General features: G+C 39.7%; 2 protein-coding genes across 2 annotated transcripts in view; one reads left to right on the top strand and one right to left on the bottom strand.

The window, feature by feature from the left end:
• The window catches only part of abhd17b (abhydrolase domain containing 17B, depalmitoylase), a 30047-nt gene extending 22882 nt beyond the window's left edge, over positions 1-7165 (bottom strand). Inside the window, exons 1-2 of the mRNA XM_017709647.2 lie at positions 6786-7165; positions 2910-3386 (exon numbers count right to left, since the gene is read on the bottom strand). Of these exons, the coding sequence (XP_017565136.1) occupies positions 2910-3376 (467 nt within the window). The 5' untranslated portion in view covers positions 3377-3386; positions 6786-7165. The remainder of the gene's footprint in view (positions 1-2909; positions 3387-6785) is intronic.
• A 1421-nt stretch (positions 7166-8586) lies between these two features.
• On the top strand, positions 8587-15843 carry c20h9orf85 (chromosome 20 C9orf85 homolog). Its single transcript, XM_017709631.2, has 4 exons — positions 8587-8873; positions 9004-9110; positions 10229-10342; positions 15243-15843. The coding sequence occupies exons 1-4, from the start codon at positions 8772-8774 to the stop codon at positions 15436-15438; spliced, it is 519 nt and encodes a 172-aa protein (XP_017565120.1). The 5' UTR covers positions 8587-8771; the 3' UTR covers positions 15439-15843.
• Positions 15844-20498: the final 4655 nt, after the last annotated feature.

The following is a 20498-nucleotide window of genomic DNA, read 5'->3' as shown; positions in this document are numbered from 1 at the left end:
TTTCTGAGCCGTGCTGCACGTTGAACAACAGCTCAAAACAATGACCCTCCCAAAGCCATTCAGCCTGTGCAGCACAGGTTCTTCAACTGAACATCAATCAGCCAACAGAGTGTATAGTTGAGGAAGCGGGGGAAGGGCTGGAGGCATCTTCAGGGGGTTGGGGGTCAATAACGGCTATAGCATCCAAATGCTTTTGTTTGTTTATGTGCGTTGAAAGGTGAACAAACACTGGAGTAACTGAGAACCATGTCAGCAGCACAACTTCAGAAAAAGGGAAGACTGACAAACAGGAAAACAAGAAAAAAGCAAGAATTGACAGAATCAGAGTAACAAATCTGGTGCCACGGGAAGAGACGACAGCAAGGACGGTCAATCCAGAAGTAGAGAGGAACTCAAACGAAGAAGCCGGTTTGAAGCTGTACTTTGCCTTGTTTAAGAAAGTCACATATTCCTATGTGCATATATTCATATCTAGTCTTTTCCAGAATGTCTGGGAAAAAAAAAAATTTTAGCAGAGAACTACAAGAAGATCAGCTCGTCTAACCTTCACTGGCTTAAAAGTAGAGTAAAGAACAATGAACAAAGCAATGCAGACCGCTGTCTACCTGAAATGGCCTGAGATCAACAAACGAAAAACTGTAGCCTAGAGGTTGCACATGAAGTTGAGCAAAAAGCATCGCAAAGGACGAAGAGTCGCGAGGGCTGGCCTTCCCATACTAGATTACTTAAAACAGTCGGTGATCTCAGACGATTGACCAAATGACCACTGTTATCACACTAAGCAATGCTTTAAATATAATTAGTCTACTGTTAAGTGGCGTTCGCTTCATCTCTGCTCGTCCTGAGGAAAATTCATGAGTGTTGTCAGAGAAATATATATTTTTGTAATGATAGTTTTGAGAATAGTTTGATATAAAATATACTTTTTAATCCATTCACGGTGGAGGGGTACATGCAATGCGTTGTGAGGCATAATAGTCTGGAAAGAAACACCCGACATGCTCAATCCATGAATCTGACTATGGCGTTGATGCTGTCCGTACAGCTGGAGGAGGTTCATCTTGAGCACTTGTATAATAATCTTTATGCTCACTTACACCATTTACAGTTTACTGCATTGTTCTGTAATGATTTAACAGTGAAATAAATCATTTTGAAATCGGATGAATCTTTTTTGAATCACCTTGTATTTTACCAACAACATTACACAGAAAAACACAAAGTGTGTAGACATCACAGCCCTGGTTCCCATCACCACCGGAAAGAAATCGAGTCAGTAAGTTTCTCCTCACTGCATCGTTTTACTTCAAACCACCCTGAACGACTATGCTCACATTCGTTTCTCAGTTATTTCATTACGCTGGGTTTTTACGAAATCCACTTTAACTAACTGCTGGAGACCAAGCAGCATTCCTTATCTGACATATCTGACTGTAATATTTATATGGGTCTGAAAGCTTTGAGTCACTGTAGATCACAGTATAGATTACAGACAAGACCAACAGAACAGATGCTCTGAGACTCGAAGAACAAGGCTGGGCCAAACTGGGATACAGCTTTAATCAGGCCTGAAATTGAGCTAAGAGCCCAAATACTGCCCAAGAACTTCCTCTGCCCAAGTCTGAATCAGCCAACAGTACTAAGTTTAGCCTGGCGCAATTCTGTCTGAGCCAATCCAGCACCAACCAGAGAGCAAATAAAACTTGACATTTCTAATAATAGCTTTACTTTAGCAACGGCGACAGCCATCAATCATCAGATAAACAACTAAAATCCTAAATTAACAATGTAAAATTAAGCTGAGACTTCACTTTAGTGAAGTTGATAATCAATCAACCTCCTTTTAAGAACATTCTGAATTTGAACTAGTGCTACACGATGCCAGTTGCCAAAAAGTAGGCCTAAGAAAAAAGTACAGTGCTACGAAAAATGGATTTTCCTCCTCTAGATTTCTTCTATTTCTACCTATTTGAGATATTTAATTACATTCTAAACTAAATGCTAGTACTATTTCAAACTAAGTTTAATATAAGACAAGGACCTGAAAAGGCATAAAAATAGTTCTAAAATTATTTTATTTCATTCACTGAAGGACGATCAGTATCTAGTACCAAGTAATTTCCCCCTTAATTACTCAATGAAAAAAATCAACTAGATGTAGTTGATAATGAGTAAATAAAGAGAGACAAACAGGCTGGGTAAAAATGATATCTATGGGAGTTGCAAGGCAAAAGCCACTCCTAATCATGAGGAACATTAAGGCTTGTGTCACATTGCAAAAACAACACCTTGATGATCCCACGCCTTGTTCTGTTCTGAATCGAAAGTGGAAGTTTTTAGAAGAATGGTTCCCGTTTCATTTTCTGTAACACTAACACAGCATTCCACATTAAGAGCATCATCCCAACAGTGAAACATGGCGGTGGTAGTATGACTGTGTACGGTGCTTTGCTGCTTCACGGCCTGGGCTACTTGCTCCAACCCAACTGAGTTATGCAGCAATCCAAAGCACATGAGCATGTCCACATCTGAATGGCTCGAAAGAAACAAAGTTTTGGTAGCAGATGCAGATGCTGTGACAGTAAACTTCATACTGGAAAGATCTACAACGGGGCTGAAAGCAATTCTTTAAAGATGAGTGGGCCAAAATTTCCTCCACAGCATTTGAAAGATTGATGTCAACTTATAGGAAGCACTCTGGCACAATCATTGCAGCCACAAACGGCACAATCTTTTTGTATTTTTGGCAGAGTAAATGTACAGTAAAGTCTGTTAAATGTGAAAGAGAAGTTATGATGATCCTGAATGTGAAATGTGAAACTACTCTAAGCCCAAAAAATACCAGAGAAATGATGTCCGATTGGACAAATATTTTAAGAACTACCATGAGCTACAGCAAGCTTCCTTACCTTGTCCGTAGAGCTTGCCAGGCAGCGTCCACATCCGCATACAGGTTCTTCTCGGAGGGCTTGCCTGAGCTGGCTCCGTAGCCAGAGTAGTCGTAGGAGAAGACGTTGCAGTTGATGCGTGAGCCAAGGCCGATGTAGAAGCTGCTCATCTGGCCCAGATCCACTGCATTGCCGTGGGAGAACAGCAGCGTGTAGCGAGCGTTGGGCGAGCACCGGACGAACATGCAGGCGATCCGGTTCCCCCGAGACGTCCTCGTCATGAAGCACTCTATAGCGTCCTTCTCACGCGCCGAGTACTGCCAGTCAGCACGTTCGGACAGGTGCAGCGTCCAGCGGCTGCCGCTCTCATCGCACATGAGCGTGTAGGTGGGCTCAGGGGGCAGGAAGGCCAGCTTGGAGGCGATCTTGCTCGGGCATGGCGGGCAGCAGAACAGACAGCATAGCTCACTCAGAGAGAGGTGATTCATCCTAAAATCACTGGCAAGGGGGCAAGAAATGAGATTAGTATGAAGATCCCTCTGTATTTCTCGTGTACTTCAAAAACTGTACTGGTGGTTTTCTAGACAGAGACACAGTCATTAACCAAGATTCCACAAATCCAGTCCTGGATGCTCCTCTGCTAATTATCCATCCCTTCATGAGTCATGAACTAGTCATGTTGAAGGAAACACAAAACTGTGTGGCACTGTGGTCCTTCATGAACAGGTTTTGGGAAACCCTAAAAGTAAACCTGGTTTGACGGAGACTCTGCATTCCAGCACTCCACCAATTTAAGATTTCTGTCTTTTTCAGTCATTTAGATGTAAACAAAATCATTTCAGAGTGCTTTCATGTGAAATGGTTCTCTGTTAAAACAACTTGTGGATTTTACTTGCAGCAATGGTGATGAGAACCAAGAGTCATGATATCTGCAATGTAAATGTAGCCATTTTATTTCCTTTAAAACAATAAATATGGTAAATCCGATAAAGCAAATTGCAAAACAGTGCCTTGGACATCAGCCAGCATTATTCTAAACCATTTCATGTTATAACTTTCTGTGAGGTAGCTTTTAGTGGCAGCACACTCTTCAGACAACTTGTTCCCACCACCACAACCACTGTAAACAATTCTGAGTTGCCAAGTTTCTCTACAACCGATTACTTCACATCAAACCACTCTGAATGACTCTGCTTAAGTCTTAACAATTAAAATGATGAAAATCGATTTGCGTGTAAACAAAGCACTCTATATGGCCTTTCTAAATAGATAGTCACCTAGTGTTGGACTGAACCTTAACTCAACTAGTCCCAGTCTAGCCTTTGGAGTTTTAAACCTAACAGGCATCCAAGGATAGAAAAGAACCTAGAGAATGAAAATAATCAACTGTCAGTGATGTAATTCCCTGCATTCATTAAAACAGTCCCATTAGTACCATCTCAGCACTCAAAACAAAAAAAAAATAAGCATTCAAAAAGCACTTAGCCTCCATTTCAGCATTATGTTAGTCATGTGATACCAAGAAAGCTCCACACTCACTAGACACAATTTCCCTAGAACTCCCCGCAACTTTGCATGTCCTACAATGAGGCGATGCTGAACTAGAGAGCAATATCTCCAAGCCACGATTCATGGCAGTTCAAGAGCTTGTGCAGTGGAATCAGACTGACTCACGCTGCAGTTCAGCTTCCCTGAGGCACTTAACACAGGCACTTCCCTCTCTGAGCTCAACTGAAAGGATGGGCCCGATGAGTCTAGACTAGAGGGCTTGGATCCAGACCTTGGGGATTCCTGACTACTCCACTTTTCTGTTGCGTCCCATTTCCTCTGACCTGAGCCAGGTTCAGCATTAGCATTCGCCAGCCCTTGATTATCTGGCTGGAAAATACCATGGACATGCTAGATGTCCCTGGGGTTGGACTAGGGTTCACAGAGCAGGATTTAACCATCAACCGGACAGGTTACACGTCAAGCCTGTCCGAGAGAAGAGCTAAGGAACAACTAAAGTAATCCTGAAATATTTCAGCGTGGAAAACAGCAAAAACTAAACTAAACAATATATTGATAAACTTGTGTCAACAGTGCTTTGTAGCAAAATATGTGCCAAATCTTGTTAGAGTCTGAATTTCTGAGGCAACTTCTTGTTCAAATTTTCCATTCCACCTTAAATGGAGCAGCAGATACATTCAAGCAGTTGTACTGGTGCTTGAATATGACTGCTGTACCAATTAAGGAGAAACAATGAATTCTAACAAGAGGTTAAGTTTAGCTTTGACGAATTTCTCAAGTCATTTGTCTCATTTGTGTCTCCCATACACTCGCTCCTCCGACCACGAGACATTACTGGATTGTGGTAACATTACAGTCATTCAGGCTTCAGTGCCAGCTGGTCCATGACTTGGTGTTCAGACAAGGAAACTGCAATGCCATCCACTGCAGCTGACCAACTCAAGTGGCTCCTCAGACAAGCCTCCTCGGTCTGGTGTCCATGTTAAGTCTAACCCTAAGAGACTGGCTATTGCTTTCTATCCCCTATACTGGTATACTACACAACAATACACCAGCCTCCTGCTTATATTATGACTGCATGGACTGTTTATGCATAGCACTGACAAACTAGAGGAGACGAAGAAATATGTTACGCAGCTGCTCTCGTCTCTGCTGTGAAGACAGTCGACTCAAGCCATCCTTCTTCAACATGGACAGATCGGGAGGTTTTTAGCGTCCACTGATGATCAGATCACCCTTGGACGTATGATAAGACCAGGCGTAAATGAGGCCCAACAAATCTCTAGGAGAAAAATAAGACGTTTCCATTGGACAGTCCAGAGTTTGGATCGAATTATCCAGCTTACTGAAAACAGCGTTGTGAAGCATCCTTGGGGGTCTAGGTTAGCTGGATAGCTACACCGTCCAACAGAAGAAGAGGGGAGACCCATTCCTAATTCATACATCACACAACCATTTTCCAACCTCTCGTCATCAGAATTAAATAGGCTGCTTCTGTTGATCTGTCTTTAGGGTTGGTGCATGTAAATGACCTGTGTTCTGATTGGCTGCCCTGCATCACACCTCATTGGAGGAGCAGTTTGGGCTGAAACACTCCTTATAACTTCAACATGAATGGGCTGGGTTCTCCTAACATCACAACAACAATTCCAAATGGCCTCGTTTTGGCAGCTCAGTTTCCGTATAAACTGGACAGTAAACTGCACATTTCGAACCGTTTACAGGGTTTAAATACTACTTTAAACTTCAGTGACAAACATTTAGCCGAAGAGAGGAGACGAGGGACTTTCCGGTTTTACAATCTTTACTTTTGGCTTAAATTCTCCAGCTGAGAAATGCAGTTTTGTGGGAAACATCGCCATCTGAGCGCTCTTATCAGCCGTGTGAGTCACAGCTGCAGAGTAATACATTCATTACAGTGACTAAGATAAAGGCTTCAGCAGGGCAACTGTACTTCATTCATAAAGCGAGATAAGGCCGCTGTTGACCTTTTTAACAGACCTTCTGGTTTTTTTACTAATGTAAAGCTAAATTTCTTCTATTCATAACGTTATTTAAACAGTCCAAGGTAGCTGCTAACTAGTTAGCCGACTGATAAGTGCCTGACGTTTGGCTCCCTCCTCGAATTCTCCGCTCCACCTTAAACGGCTTAAATGTTACAGTCACGTCAGGCGCCAGAATGTAACCGCTGCGCCATTTAAGGTGGACCGGAAAACCGGAGAAAGAAGCCAACGCCAGATACCTGTGGACAGAAACCGCTGCTCGTTATTGGCGGAAGTCTCCCTCAGTCAAAACCCGCCGTTGGCTGCCGACGGACTCTCCGGTGTCGGAGTTTCTCTCCGGGGTAGGAATCTCGTTATGAGGCAGTGAGTGGTGTAGCCGACCTACCGAGCCTTTTCTGTTCCGTTTACGGGGATATGGAGCGATGTATCCGGCGGTTTATCGAGCACGGTCAGTAATATCAGCCAATACGTTTCCGTAGCCGCAGCGGCAGCAGCGCGCCGGTTGCTCCCTCCTCCTTCCGCGGAGCTGCGGAGATGTAACGTTCGTGCTACGCCGCCTCGAGACTCTTCCGACACCGTCCGCCGACCGCTGGAGCTCGGCAAGCCTCGTCAACATGTGGTCCCAATTATAAACGTTTCTGACACTCCAAATCCACCATAAGAGGACAAAATCCTCGGCCGCCGTTCCTCAAATCGACCGGCGCGAAGTGTCGAGAGCGAGCAGCGAAACCGGGCAGCTCGCGCTTCACCGGATTTCTTAGGGTCTTGGGGGAAGGACCAAACACGCACGTCACACTGTTGGAAAGCGCCATTCGACCAATCAGACGTACGGAAAACACGACTGTGCTTGAGTGACGTCTCGGCGAGCCAATCAGCGTTTACTACAATGACGCCGCGTCTCCAATAGGGACAAACAAATAGTGAGAAACACCAAACACCGCCGCGCATCCTCCGGCTGAATCCCAAATGGCTCCATGCTCCCTATGTAGTGCACTATGTAGGTCATGAAGTAAGCGCTTCTGCAGTCAGATGGTCCACGATATAACATCATTATGGCATATAAGACATTGTTATTGAACCATACGCTGCACAACTCTCAGACACTTAGCGCACTACTTGGCTGTAGAAGCCAATTATAGGACCTACGTTGTACAATACATTGGCAGGAGGGAGCCATTTGGGATCGAGCCATTGTTTTTTTTTCGCTATTTTTTTTATCATTTCTTCACACTTAGAAATGTGTTCCCCTTATCGACATTCATGTTTCATGTTATTTGAAAAAAAAAATCAAAATATTATTATAACTTTTTTATCAAGATTTTTTATTAATTCTTTTTAAACTATCCATCCATCCATTTTCTAAGCCGCTTCTCCGTCAGGGTCGCGGGGTCTTTTTAAACTAATCCAATTAAAATTGTGAAGTTCTTGTTGTTTTTTTTTTAAAGGGCCAATATCATGGAAATCCGTGGTTTAAAATAAAAGCGTTTTATATGGTACGTCAACACTTTTTCAAGTTTCAAAGTATACCGTTCACTCTCCACTCGTAAAACAGACAGTTTTTAATCTCCCGTCTTTGTGATGTCACAAAAACAATGCATTATATGCGAAGGACAGCAGCAGGAAGCCGTGCATGATGACAGCGTTACCAATGAAATAGACGAATATCAGAATAAAGTTTTACTGCTTTAAGGCAGGAAGAGATCAGGATGCTGCTCCATAATCTAATTTTCTGTAATACGGGTTTTCAGTTGTTTGGGTTCACCTGGACTTCAATGATGAAATGTTTAAATAAATAAATGGCTTCAAAAAATCGTCATTCAGTTTATTTCACTGCTGCAGTCGACAGCAAAAGTTGGAAAAACTGAACTTTGAATGGATCGTTCTGCCTCCTGCGGCCAGCGGACTGTGGAAGACTGTGTGAATAGAGAATCAGGGATAAAGAAAAGATGGAAAATAGTCAGAAAAGAGAAATTATGAATGTCTTTGGTACATAAACTCACATAAACCGCATAAGTGGAGCTCAAGGGGGGAATAAAATAGCAGAATATGCCGTGTTTGGGCCCTTCAAACTCATTTTATCCAGAAAAAATCTGCACCAAAACCAAAGATGTGCAGTGTTTACATCCGGGATATCCGCGTTACGTCACCAGCAATGCTGCCTTCGAGCACGAGGCCGAAGTCGGTTTCCTATTCGAATTGTTCCGTTCCACCTTAAATGGTGCCGTAGTTATTATTGTACGGCCTGAGGCGCTAGAGTGGTACTACTGCAGCATTTAAGGTGGAACGGGATAATTCGAGTAAGAAGCTGGGAACAGTTCAGCCTCGTCTTTCGAACCGGCGTTTATTGAATTAGACACACAGACAGACCCAGATGAGCTCTCAGAAAGGCGGCGGTTCTCGTTCTCGGACCCAAAAGCACCAGAACACGACCGCCTTTAAAAACGACAAATACGGAGCGAGTCCGCAGGTGAAGGTGAGTAGCGAGCTAACGGAGCTAAGGCGGCTGGCTAGCCAGTTCAGAGTCGCTTACTTCAGACTCTCCAGCGAATGAATGTTTCATTATAAGTTCGTCAGAAACTAATTCAGGTCTGTTCACTGTCCAGAAAGCAAACGCGAAGGTCCACGAAGGTCTGTGTCAGCGGTGTAAAGACATACTGGAGTGGAAAGTGAAGTACAACAAATACAAATTCCTCACTCAGCCGCGAAAATGGTGAGATTTTACTGACCACTCAGTCAGAAATGTGTGGAAGACCGTTTTTTTCCACTCATAACTTTAGTAAGTCATACCCTAATAATGAGGTTTTCCATTATTATGACTTCGTATTTCATTATTATGACCTGAGGACCCAAGTTTAAATTATGATATTGTAGGTCATTATTGTGAGATGCTAAGTCATACTTATGAGGTATTAGGTCATAATAAAGGTGTTTAATCTCGTGTATATATATATGAGATATTAAGTCATAAATATGAGATGCCAAGTCATGATTATGATATTAAATCTAATATGAATTAGATGACATCATAATTGTGAGATGCTAAGTCATTCTTATGAGGTATTAGGTCATAATTAATGTGTTTAATCTTGTATATATGAGATATTAAGTCATAAATATGAGATGCTACGTCATGATTATGATGTTAAATCTAATATGAATTAGATGACATCATAATTGTGAGATGCTAAGTCATACTTATGAGGTATTAGGTCATAATTAATGTGTTTAATCTCGTATATATGAGATATTAAGTCATAAATATGAGATGCTACATCATGATTATGATGTTAAATCTAATATGAATTAGATGACATCATAATTGTGAGATGCTAAGTCATACTTATGAGGTATTAGGTCATAATAAAGGTGTTTTAATCTCGTGTATATGAGATATTAAGTCATAAATATGAGATGCTAAGTCATTATTATGATATTAAATCTAATATCTATGAGATGCTACATCATAATTATGACACATTAAGTCATACTTATGAAATTGAATCTCATAAATATGAGATATTAAGTCGTAATTATGAGAAAGTAAGTCATCATTTTGAGAGAATCTCATGTGAAATGACAACAAACCCAAACATTAAACCCAAAAAGCAGTTAGGAGCTAGGTGGGAATGGCAGAAATGGAACTGAAAAGCAGATTAGTTTTCTCACAAATATGCTTGAGTACCTGTAAAGTGCGATGACTTCGGAATGCTCAGAAAGGGTCAAATCCATCCAAATTGTGCCCAAATACGTATAACAATAAGTCTAACCAGTCATGACACCTCCGTTGATCCTAAAGTGACTCTTCCTTGATGTTTTGTCTCCCTCTAGTGTCAAATGCCTGCAGAAAACAGTGAAAGATGCCTATCACATCATGTGTAAGCCGTGTGCCCTCAGACTGGAACTGTGTGCCAAATGTGGCAAGAATGAAGAAATTGTCCTTCCGTAAGTATCTGAAAGCTGCATGCCGTACTCCTAAAGCCAAACAGAAAGACTCAGTAGTCTTGTAAGGTAGCACTTCTGACGGTTGCAAAATATTCAGGTGGGTTTCATCACTCAATGTAGCCTCCACCAACTCTGACAAGACAGGGTGCTATACAACAAAACACAAGCCCATGGAACAGCGTGGCAATACGCAATTGTTTCACATACACTTGCTGTAAAATACTTCAAATATAACTTGTGAATAACTTTCAAAGACGTGATATCACTCTGAAAGGCTCACTGTTGTCATGCTGTACAGAGCAGGCACCTGTGTGCTACTGGTGACCAGCCAGCATTTAGATTAAAAAAACAAAAGTTTGCTTTCCCTTTGGACTGATAAGAACGGTGTTCCGGATAGCCAGTCAAAGTGTAACTGATGAATTTCCAACAGTTAATGGCCAGATAGGCGTTCATAAGGATGAGTCCAGTATATCAGTAGTCTTTTAAGTTTGCACCACTATATGCAGTCATATTTTTTGTTCCATCAAATACACGAGTTTCTCTGTGAACCTCTGACACTATTTTGAAGCTATTTTACTCAGTCCAAGAATGTGCTTTTCTATATCTTAGAAGCTTGGAACCATTGTCCTAAACTGTGTGCATATATAGATAAGAGAGAGAGAGAGAGAGATATTTAGGTGCAGTGTAAACGTTGTAAAGACAAAAACATTTTTTCTTTGCAGTGTTTTTCTTTTTTTTAAGATTAGAATGAATGCAAATGGCTTTATTACCAAAAGTATTGATTTCAAAAATTCTGCTCGTGTCATTATCTACTGTCTGATTTGACTAATCGGTGCTTTATTATCTTAAATTAGTGCTGTGCTGGTTGTGGAATGTAGCAAATCCATGCAATCAAGGTCATTTTTTTTCAGTGGGAGACAGGTTTGGAATGCAGACAGGCCAATCTAGCATCTGAATTCTCTGGTTACACAGCCATGCTGTTGTAACGTGGGCAGTATGTGGCTTGGTCTAGAAGGCAGCATATGTTTCTCCAGAATGTGTTTAACATTACTGGTTCCTTCACAGATGGTTTTGTGCGTAAGTTACCAATTAATACCCCACAATTCCATGACCGGCCCTGACTTTTGAACTTTATGCTGGTAACAGTTAAGATGCCCAGAGAACATAACATCCATTATTTCCAGAATCAATGGGAAAGTTTAACTCCTCAGATCCCAGCACACATTTCTGCTGTTCATCAATCCATTTTTAGGTAAGCTGCTTGAGTCCAGAGAAGTCAGTGGTGTTTCTGGATGCTGCTGACAAATGACTTCCACTGTCTGTAACACTGTCACTGTAAAACTTACTTTCGTCGACACAGAAATGGACAGTGTTTATTGACCACAGTTTGTCAAAGTAGTAGTAGTTCCTGAGTCCATGCTGTAATACCCATTACAGAAGCATGCTTTTTTCTGTTTAGTGCAGTACCATCTGGGGGGATCGAAGGTCAAGGGCATTTATATGTGGTTTTTGGCCTTGTGTTAATCATCCTCTAATCCCTCATCAGTGGTCACAGGATTCAAACACTTGTTGAGGAGTGTTGTTCTGACCGTATCTTGTCTTTGCGCTGTTTTTTTAAAAATACAAATAGATTTATAAATCACTATTTTCTGTTTTTATTTGCATTTCATATACTGTCTTAACTTTTTTGAATATAAAGTGTGAAGTATGATCCAAACAGATGGACAATTATTGATATTTCTGATGTACTGACTAGATTGGTTATTTCATTTATAGTCTAATTTAGAAAACTGCTGGTATTTGTTAGCAGATATATTTTATACAACAAAGCTACATTTGTTTAGTGTGATTCAAACAGCTGAAGACTGATGCATCTAATAGGGACCATTTGGCTTGTTGGCAGATAGATCAATCTTGGAGGTGTAGCATCCTGGCTTTATTAGGCAGAAAACTGAAAGTCTTGACTAACTGAATCAGGTGTTTTCAGTTAAACTCAGCTGGTCAGCCGTGGGCTAGATGCAGAGGTGGATGAAGTACACAAATCATGTAATTGAGTTCAAGTAGAGACACTCAAGGTGAAATATTACTCAAGTAAAAGTCCTTACTCTAGACCTCAACTTGAGTAAAAGTACAAAAGTATTTGGCTTCAAATGTACTTAAGTATTGAAAGTAAAAGTACAAAAATATTTAATTATGACTCTAATGTTATCATTTTTGTAACAAGACTTGTTCATGAACTCATTTCAGGTGAAAGTCCTCCAGCGTCTCTCTTGGTAAACCAGTCTTTTAATAGAACGTCATTAATTAGTGACGCTGACGTCTATTAAAATGATCATAAGCACAAAACACTGAAGGTAAACAGTTTCCATCAGGGAGAACCGAGTGGCTCTGAAATCACTTTTTACACACAAGCAAAGTTTCAGTTTAAGATTGCTTTGTAAATTAGTTAGAAGTTGAATAAAAACTTGCTTTAAACTGAGGATCACAGATGAGCTCCTTTACTATGTTGATCTGTAGGTCTCTGTTCATAAACTAACTGAAACTAATTTACTATAAAATGAAAGTGTTTATATGAATTCAGAAAAAAAGAAACATGCCAGTCACGACTGCATATGTGTACATGTTTCTCTATTGTGCTCTATTTACACAAAGTTAGGTTAGTTCATCATTTAGACGTATGTGCTCCCAAATTTTTACGCTGCTGCACTAACTTAGTTACTGTCCACCACTGGCTAGATGTTACATAAGCACCATCTGGTGGACATATCTCTGCTCTCTGCTGTGTCTTCTACATCCTAAATAAAATGTCTTTAAATGGAGGGGAAATTATTCATTTTCTGCTGATTTTTCTTCATAATTCAGTGGCTGGTATGTAAACAAAGTCATTTAGAGTGGTTTGACATGAAACTTGCCGACTCTGATTTCTTTACAGTGGCGTTGATGAACCATGTCTGCAACACAAACATAGCCATTTTATTTACTATCCAAAACCACCAGTGAAGCTAAACATTTAATATGTGATGTAGTTGATGGTAAAATTTTGATAAATCTGGAAAAAATAGGTTTTCATTGGGGACTGTTTTGCCTCACATGTTTCCTGCATGTATTTTTCACCATGACTGGATAAGAAAAAAATGAAAGAACCTGTATTTTGAAAGTTTTCCACAATTTAATTCAAATATTTTTCACTGAAACTTTTTTTTAAATTAACATAAAGGAGTTTGTGTTTGTGTATATAAACATGGCAGAAGTCTTAAAACATACCGTTTACTTCTCAGTCCATATTTGAAATCTAAGATACATATACAGCCCTTTTGGAATTCAATAATTAATTCTCACAAAAACAAACAAATATAGCTGCCTGTTTAGCCTATAGTAGCTTAGCCCCACCCACTCATGCTGAAGTTATGAGGAGTGTTTTTAATTGCTTTTTAAATGCAGGACAACACAAGACAGCCAGTCAGAACAGAGCTTGTTTAAAGATGCCAGGCTTAAAGGCACAGTAACATAAACAGTGTGTTTAATTCTGTGGGATAAAGAGATGGTGGAAAACAGTCAAGCAAAATGAATTAGAATTGTGTTTTGGTAAATCATTAAACAAGCTACTAGGCAGCATATTCAAAAAAGGTTTGTGTACTTACTTTCTGTGATGATTTTAAAGGCGGACGTTTGGTTCCTGTCACCACCATTGTGGACAATACTCTCTGACTCTGTAAGCTTATCTAAAACAGAGCATTTCACACCAAACCATTCTGAAATACTTTGTTTACATGTTAACCATTTAATTCTGCAGCAGTGTTGGAAAATAAGTGGCCGCCCCTCTGTCAAATTATTGGTGCAGGTATGCTAGAGCAAGGTAACACTGTATGTTTACAGAGATCATAGATAGATAGATAGATAGATAGATAGATAGATAGATAGATAGATAGATAGATAGATAGATAGATAGATAGATAGATAGATAGATAGATAGATAGATAGATAGATAGATAGATAGATAGATAGATAGATAGATAGATAGATAGATAGATAGATAGATAGATAGATAGATACTTTATTGATCCCAAAGGAAATTTAGCCATTTTAATTGGGAATTTTAATGGGCTGCACTTGTTATTATTATGTTATATTATTATTATGTTATATTATTATTATTTTATTATTATGTTATATTATTATTATTATGTAAGTGTACTATCATAATCAAAATTCCTTTGCAAACTAATTCATAATGCACTTCATGTTTTCAATAGGCGCAGGGTGCAGGCAGGCCAGACTAGCACCTGCACTCTCTTATTAAGCAACCATGCTGTTGTTACACCTGCAGAACGTTTCTTGGCATTGTCATGTTGAAATAAGAATGGACGTCTCTGAAAAAGACGATGTCTCGGAGGCAGCAAAATTGCTCCACATTTTGAATATATTTTTCAGCAGATCCTTCACATATCTGCAAGTTACCCACAGTTGCAACCCCATATCCTGACAAACTCAGGCTTTTTAACTTTACACTATGGATGGTCCTTTGATTCTTTGGCTCCAAGAACACATACATTGGTGATCAGACCATGACACACATTTCCACATTGCAACAGTCCATTTCATTTGCTCAGTTCAAGTGTACAATCATCAGAAACAACTTGCATAATGTCCAAATTTACCTCCACCTCATTAAACCAGGTTCCAGTTTTATGTATTTGCATTGCCTTCAGCGGTTCATTTAGTATTGATAGTTTTCATATTCTTTCATTTATTACTTACAACCAGTCATAAAATTCCATTTATTAGGACAGGATGATGTTTCTGGTTTCTCTTCAGTGTCCATGTGAGACTGTGCTGGACACCTGCCCTCCAGGCATGGAGCTGAAGAGCCCTGCACTAAACTAATGTATGTTTGTTGTAGGATGAACAGGAAGGAGGAGGAGGAGGAAGAGGTGGAAGAGGAAGCAGACCAGCAAAGGCAAAGCAACAGGCGGAAGAAACGGGACCCTCACAGGACAGATGAGGACGATGATGATTTTGACGATGAAGAGGAGGATGATTTTGGTGAACTGGACAGTGATTGCAATGAATGTGATACAGAGACTACAGGAAAATAAAGCAATGTCCATTGTGTCTGTTATTATTGAGAGGCTGAATTCAGTTTCATTACTTCAAATGGACCACAACGAAGGCTGCTGTTTTTCAGCTGCACACAAAATTCCAATGGGAATTTGGAGGCTTCTGAACAAAATTACTTCTGAAGACATTTTGCAGTCAAAGGATTTTCACTATATATATGTTTAATGTAAGCTCACAGGACAAAACAATTAGTCACATACATTTCTTTTCCAGTAGTTAGTTATGTGCCACTCTGTGTTAATAACACTCCTGTTGGACCTCGTCTCTTGAGACAGTTCCTGTCCAATGTAGTCCAGTCTTCTCTGACATTGTTTGAAAAAAGCTACATGTTCGGTTGTTGCTTGGAAATATTAAAGAATAAACAGACAATGGTTATGCGTGAAGTTATTCAGTTTATTTAGTTGAACTTGTACATAATGTTCTCCTCTATACTGAATATTTTATCCATGGAAAAAGTCAACCACAGCTAGTGTCACGTTTCTTGACTGGTTGTAAACATTATTATTAGGGGTCCAAGCACCTTTAGGTGCATGGAACCTCATTGCTTTTGCTAGGATTTTTATTATCACTATTACAATTTTAAACTATCTAGTGTTGACTAAACCTAGTCCTGGTGATTTCGGTGCTCAGTCTTACTGTCCCAGATGTCCATTATGTCTATTGAACCAGTCACATACAAACACCCTGCAATTGTCATCCTGGAATGTGGGAGTGTCAATGCTGTGTTCTGCTTGGACATGAAGCACAAAGTTCATGACAGGATTAGTGCTGTTATTAATGCAACTTGGTGCTTTACCAAATATTAGGGTGGAATAAATGTATGCATGCAAATTATGCTTATATATTTGCCGTGTGAAAGCATTGTTGGTTTAATGTTTATCCGGGACAACAGTTTTACAGTGTTTAAAAAATGACAGTTGTAGTGATTGGTTACTTGGACTGTTTCACCTTTTTAAAGTTTATTGGCTAATACTATTAAAATGGAAGTAAAAAAACACATTGTTATGAGAATTATGACTTAAACAGACTTGCATGTCTGTTGTGTTAACTGCACAATACGTCCAAAGGTTTATGGACACCTGCTCATCCAGATTGTTTCTAATCTTCTGGGAAGGCTTAACATTAGATGTTGGAACATTGCTGTGAGGATTTGATTGCATTCAGTCACAAGAGCCTTAGTGAGGTCAGGTGCTGAAGTTGGACGAATAGATCAGGTCCACTGATCCAGATCCCAATGCTAGGTGGGGCTTCATACCCCTCTAGCCGAAGCTTAGCATTGCACATGGTGACCTTAAGCTCATGTGGCTGCTCCAGAGTGTCCCATTCTATTGGTCAAGACAAACTAAGGAACAAATTAAAGACCAAAAACTAACACCCAGGGTGCACACCGAGTGTGTTAAAGAGAAGAAAACACCAGCATGGGGATCACAAGATGCAACCCACTGGTGAGTCATAACAGTGATGGAATGAGAACCATCTCATTCATGAATAGTGCTGTGGGCCTGTATGTTGGCCATTTGACCAGAGCAGATTTTATTTGGGTGGAGGTTAATTCTCAGCACTGAATGTGTCAGTGTCACTGCAGTGCTGAGAATGACCCACCACTCAAATAATATCTGCTTTTTCGGGGGGTCCTGACCACTGTAGAACAGGGTAAAAGGGGGCTAACAAAGTAGGCAGAGAAACAGATGGACTACAGTCTGTAATTGTAGAACTAAAAGTGCTGCTAAAAGTGTGGTAAGTGGAACTGATAAAATAGACAATGAGCATAGAAACGAGGTGGACTGAAGTCACCAGTCAGTGTAGGTTTCTGCACTCTTCTACTCAGGATTTTCCATTGCAGATTAAAGCTGCCATTCTAACCATTCACCTCACGTCTATTTTAAGTTAACTTTTTAGAAACATTGAGAAACATCATGCAGTTGTTAGCAAATGACGAATGAATGGGAAAAAATGTGGTGTCCATGATTTTCTGCACGCTCATCAAGTTCTTAGTGTTTTTATTACTCACATCAGTGTGATTCACTGGCAATCCTCGAGTGACGTCACTGCTGGGTTCCTGGGGAAAGCACAACAGGCTGACTAGAAGAACAATGATAATTTTTTTCAAATGACTTGTGTAAATGCCTCCAAGGCTGATTATTTCACATTGTTGCTTTACATCGTTTATGTTTTGATTTAATTCAAGGCTGATGTAAAAGGCACCATGCTGAAAGGTTAATTGAAAATACTGCCTCATAGGCTGATTAGAAGGTCAACTTTTTTGGCATTGTTTAGTTATATGCATTCCAGACTGATGTGAAGTACACTTGCCTTAGAGGCTGATGGAAAGCATTTTTGCCTTGCAGACTGATTAGAAGGCCAAATAAAACATACTGTAATTTATTTAACATGATATAAAATTTCTCCAAGGCTGATTAGAAGGCCAGTGATCAAATAGTGTAGTGCTTTTGACATTACTTACTTTGATGTCCCTGTTACTGCTGAAGGATTGTTAGCCTCCAAGTCCGATAGTATAGATAGTCACCTTGAAGGCTGTAGAAAGCATTGATAATTTTTATGTCATAGCTTTTTTGACATTATTTAAGTGCCTCAAAGGCAGATGATAATGACTGCCATCTCTGCAAATTGCAGCTTCTTTAGCATTAACAATTGCACCCAAGTCTGATGTACAACACAGCCTTAAGCAACAAAGCCTTAAAAGCCGATTATTAACCTTCTAGGCTGATAAGAAGGCCTATGTTATAGTTTATATGTTAACGTTGTAACATACCTTCCTTTAAGGCTGATGTAAAAGGTGCCATCTCCAAAGGCTAAAATGGAAAAACTGCCACCTCGCAGGCTGATTTTAAGGTCAGTAATCATTTCATCTTGCATCTTTGGTATTACCTAATTAGTTGCCTTTAAGGTTAATGTAAGATACTTGCAAATGACTGACAAGAAAAATCATTGAAGAAAGCCAATGGTCATTTCCTATTGTTGCTTTTGTTGCATTAGTTTGTTAGACATATCTGGGTCTGATGTAGCCTTAAAGGCAGACATAAGAGAATGACATCCCATAGTGTTGAGACCAACAATGATTTGTTATAATGTATTCATTATTAGTTAGGTTCCTTCAAGAATGCTATTCAAAGGACTGGGTTTAAAGACTGATAAGGAAGACTAGCACCTTGCAGGCTGATTAGGAAGTCAGTGACCATTGTACATTGTGCATTTTTTGGCATGACTAAGTTATATTTCTTCAAGGCTGACATGAAAGGTACTAGTTTAAATGGCAAATAGGAATGACTAGTACCTCTCATGTTGATTAGAAAGTCAATAATTGAAGAGTGAATGCTATCCAGTGAACTCATTGGCACTGTCACTAAATCAATCAGCATTGCCCTTTAAATTCGTTCCATCTGGCTTCAGATATCTGGGGATTTTAATACCTCGTACATTGCCATCTCTTTTCCACTCTAACTTCTCTCCTTTGCTTAACAAACTTAAATCAGATTTGGAGAGATGGAGGTCTCTTCCCCTTTCCCTTGTTGGTAGGATAAATGTAATAAAGATGAATGTTTTGCCTAGATGTCTTTTTTTGTTTCAAACAATTCCCTTGTATTTACCCAAAAGGTTTTTTAAATCGTTTGACCAACTCATTTCCACATTTATATGGGATGGGAAAGTACCCAGAGTGAAGAAGATTCTTTTACAAAGGTTCAGATTTGATGGTGGGCTTGCTCTTCCAAATTTTTTGTACTATTGTTGGTCAGCTCATATTCACAAGATGCTTTACTGGCTTCACTCTCCTGAACTGCTGTGGTGTAGATTGGAGAATCTCTCTTGTTCTCCTTCCTCGGGACATGCTTTATTAACTGCCCCGATTCCAGTTAAATGTAAAACATTTACAAATAACCCACTAGTTCTTTCTTCTTTTCCTATCTGGTCTCAGTTTAGGTCCCATTTTAAATTTACATTAGGCTCCACAAAGATGCCCATTCTAAATAATCATTTATTTCCTCCCGGTTTAAATGACACAGCTTTTAAATTATGGCATGATAGAGGGATTAAGGCCTTTGTTGATCTTTATAAGGAAGGTACTTTCTGTAGTTTCACCCAGTTGTCTGCAACCTTTAATTTACCTTCCTTGCATCTGATTCGTTATTTTCAAATTAGGCGTTGTTTGTCTTCACTGTTTTCAAACTCTACCCATATGCCACTGGGTCAGGCGTGGGAAGATCTGTTGGATTTAGATCCCTTTCAAAGGTCACTTATATCGAAGATATATTCATACCTCATGGATATAAATGTACATTGCCTTACTAAAATCAAACAAACATGGGAGGCTGAACTTGGATTCCATCTATCTGAGCAATCTTGGGAAAAGGCTATTAATAGTGTACGCTTTGTCGCACCTTGTGCCAGACTAATTCAGCTAATTCAGTTTAAAGTACTGCATAGAATTCATCGTTCTAAGTCTCAAATATCTAAATTCTATCCTGGGGCAGTTACTGATAAATGTGAGAGGTGCTCCACTTCTCCATGTGATCTAACCCATATGTTTTTTTCGTGCCCCAGTATTTCTAAATTTTGGTCAGATTACTCTGAGATAATGTCTGAAGTTATTGGTGTCAGCATCACTATCTGTCCACTCATAGCAATATTTGGTCTTTCCTCAGGATTACCTACAATTTCACAGGCTCAGTCGGATGTTATAGGTTTTTCATCATTAATAGCGAGACGCTGTATTCTTTTGCTATGGAAGTCCTCTAAACCTCCCTCGATTTCAATGTGGCTCCGTGATATGACTCATATCCTTAAATTGGAGAAAGTTAGATTTACTCTGAGGGGACATACTTCAAAATTTTATGGTAAGTGGAATCCCTTCTTGTCATATTTTGATTCACTGAAATCTTTGCCATCAGAATGATTTCCCCTCCACGACACCCCCCTTTTAAAAATTATTATTATTATTATTAATTATTATTATTATTAATATTGTTATTTATTTATTTTTCTTTTTCCCCTTTTCTTTCCTCCTTCTTCTATGTTTTTG

Source organism: Pygocentrus nattereri, chromosome 20, assembly GCF_015220715.1.
Source record: "Pygocentrus nattereri isolate fPygNat1 chromosome 20, fPygNat1.pri, whole genome shotgun sequence".
NCBI classification, from domain to species: domain Eukaryota; kingdom Metazoa; phylum Chordata; class Actinopteri; order Characiformes; family Serrasalmidae; genus Pygocentrus; species Pygocentrus nattereri.
This window is presented reverse-complemented; position numbering and strand designations above follow the sequence as displayed.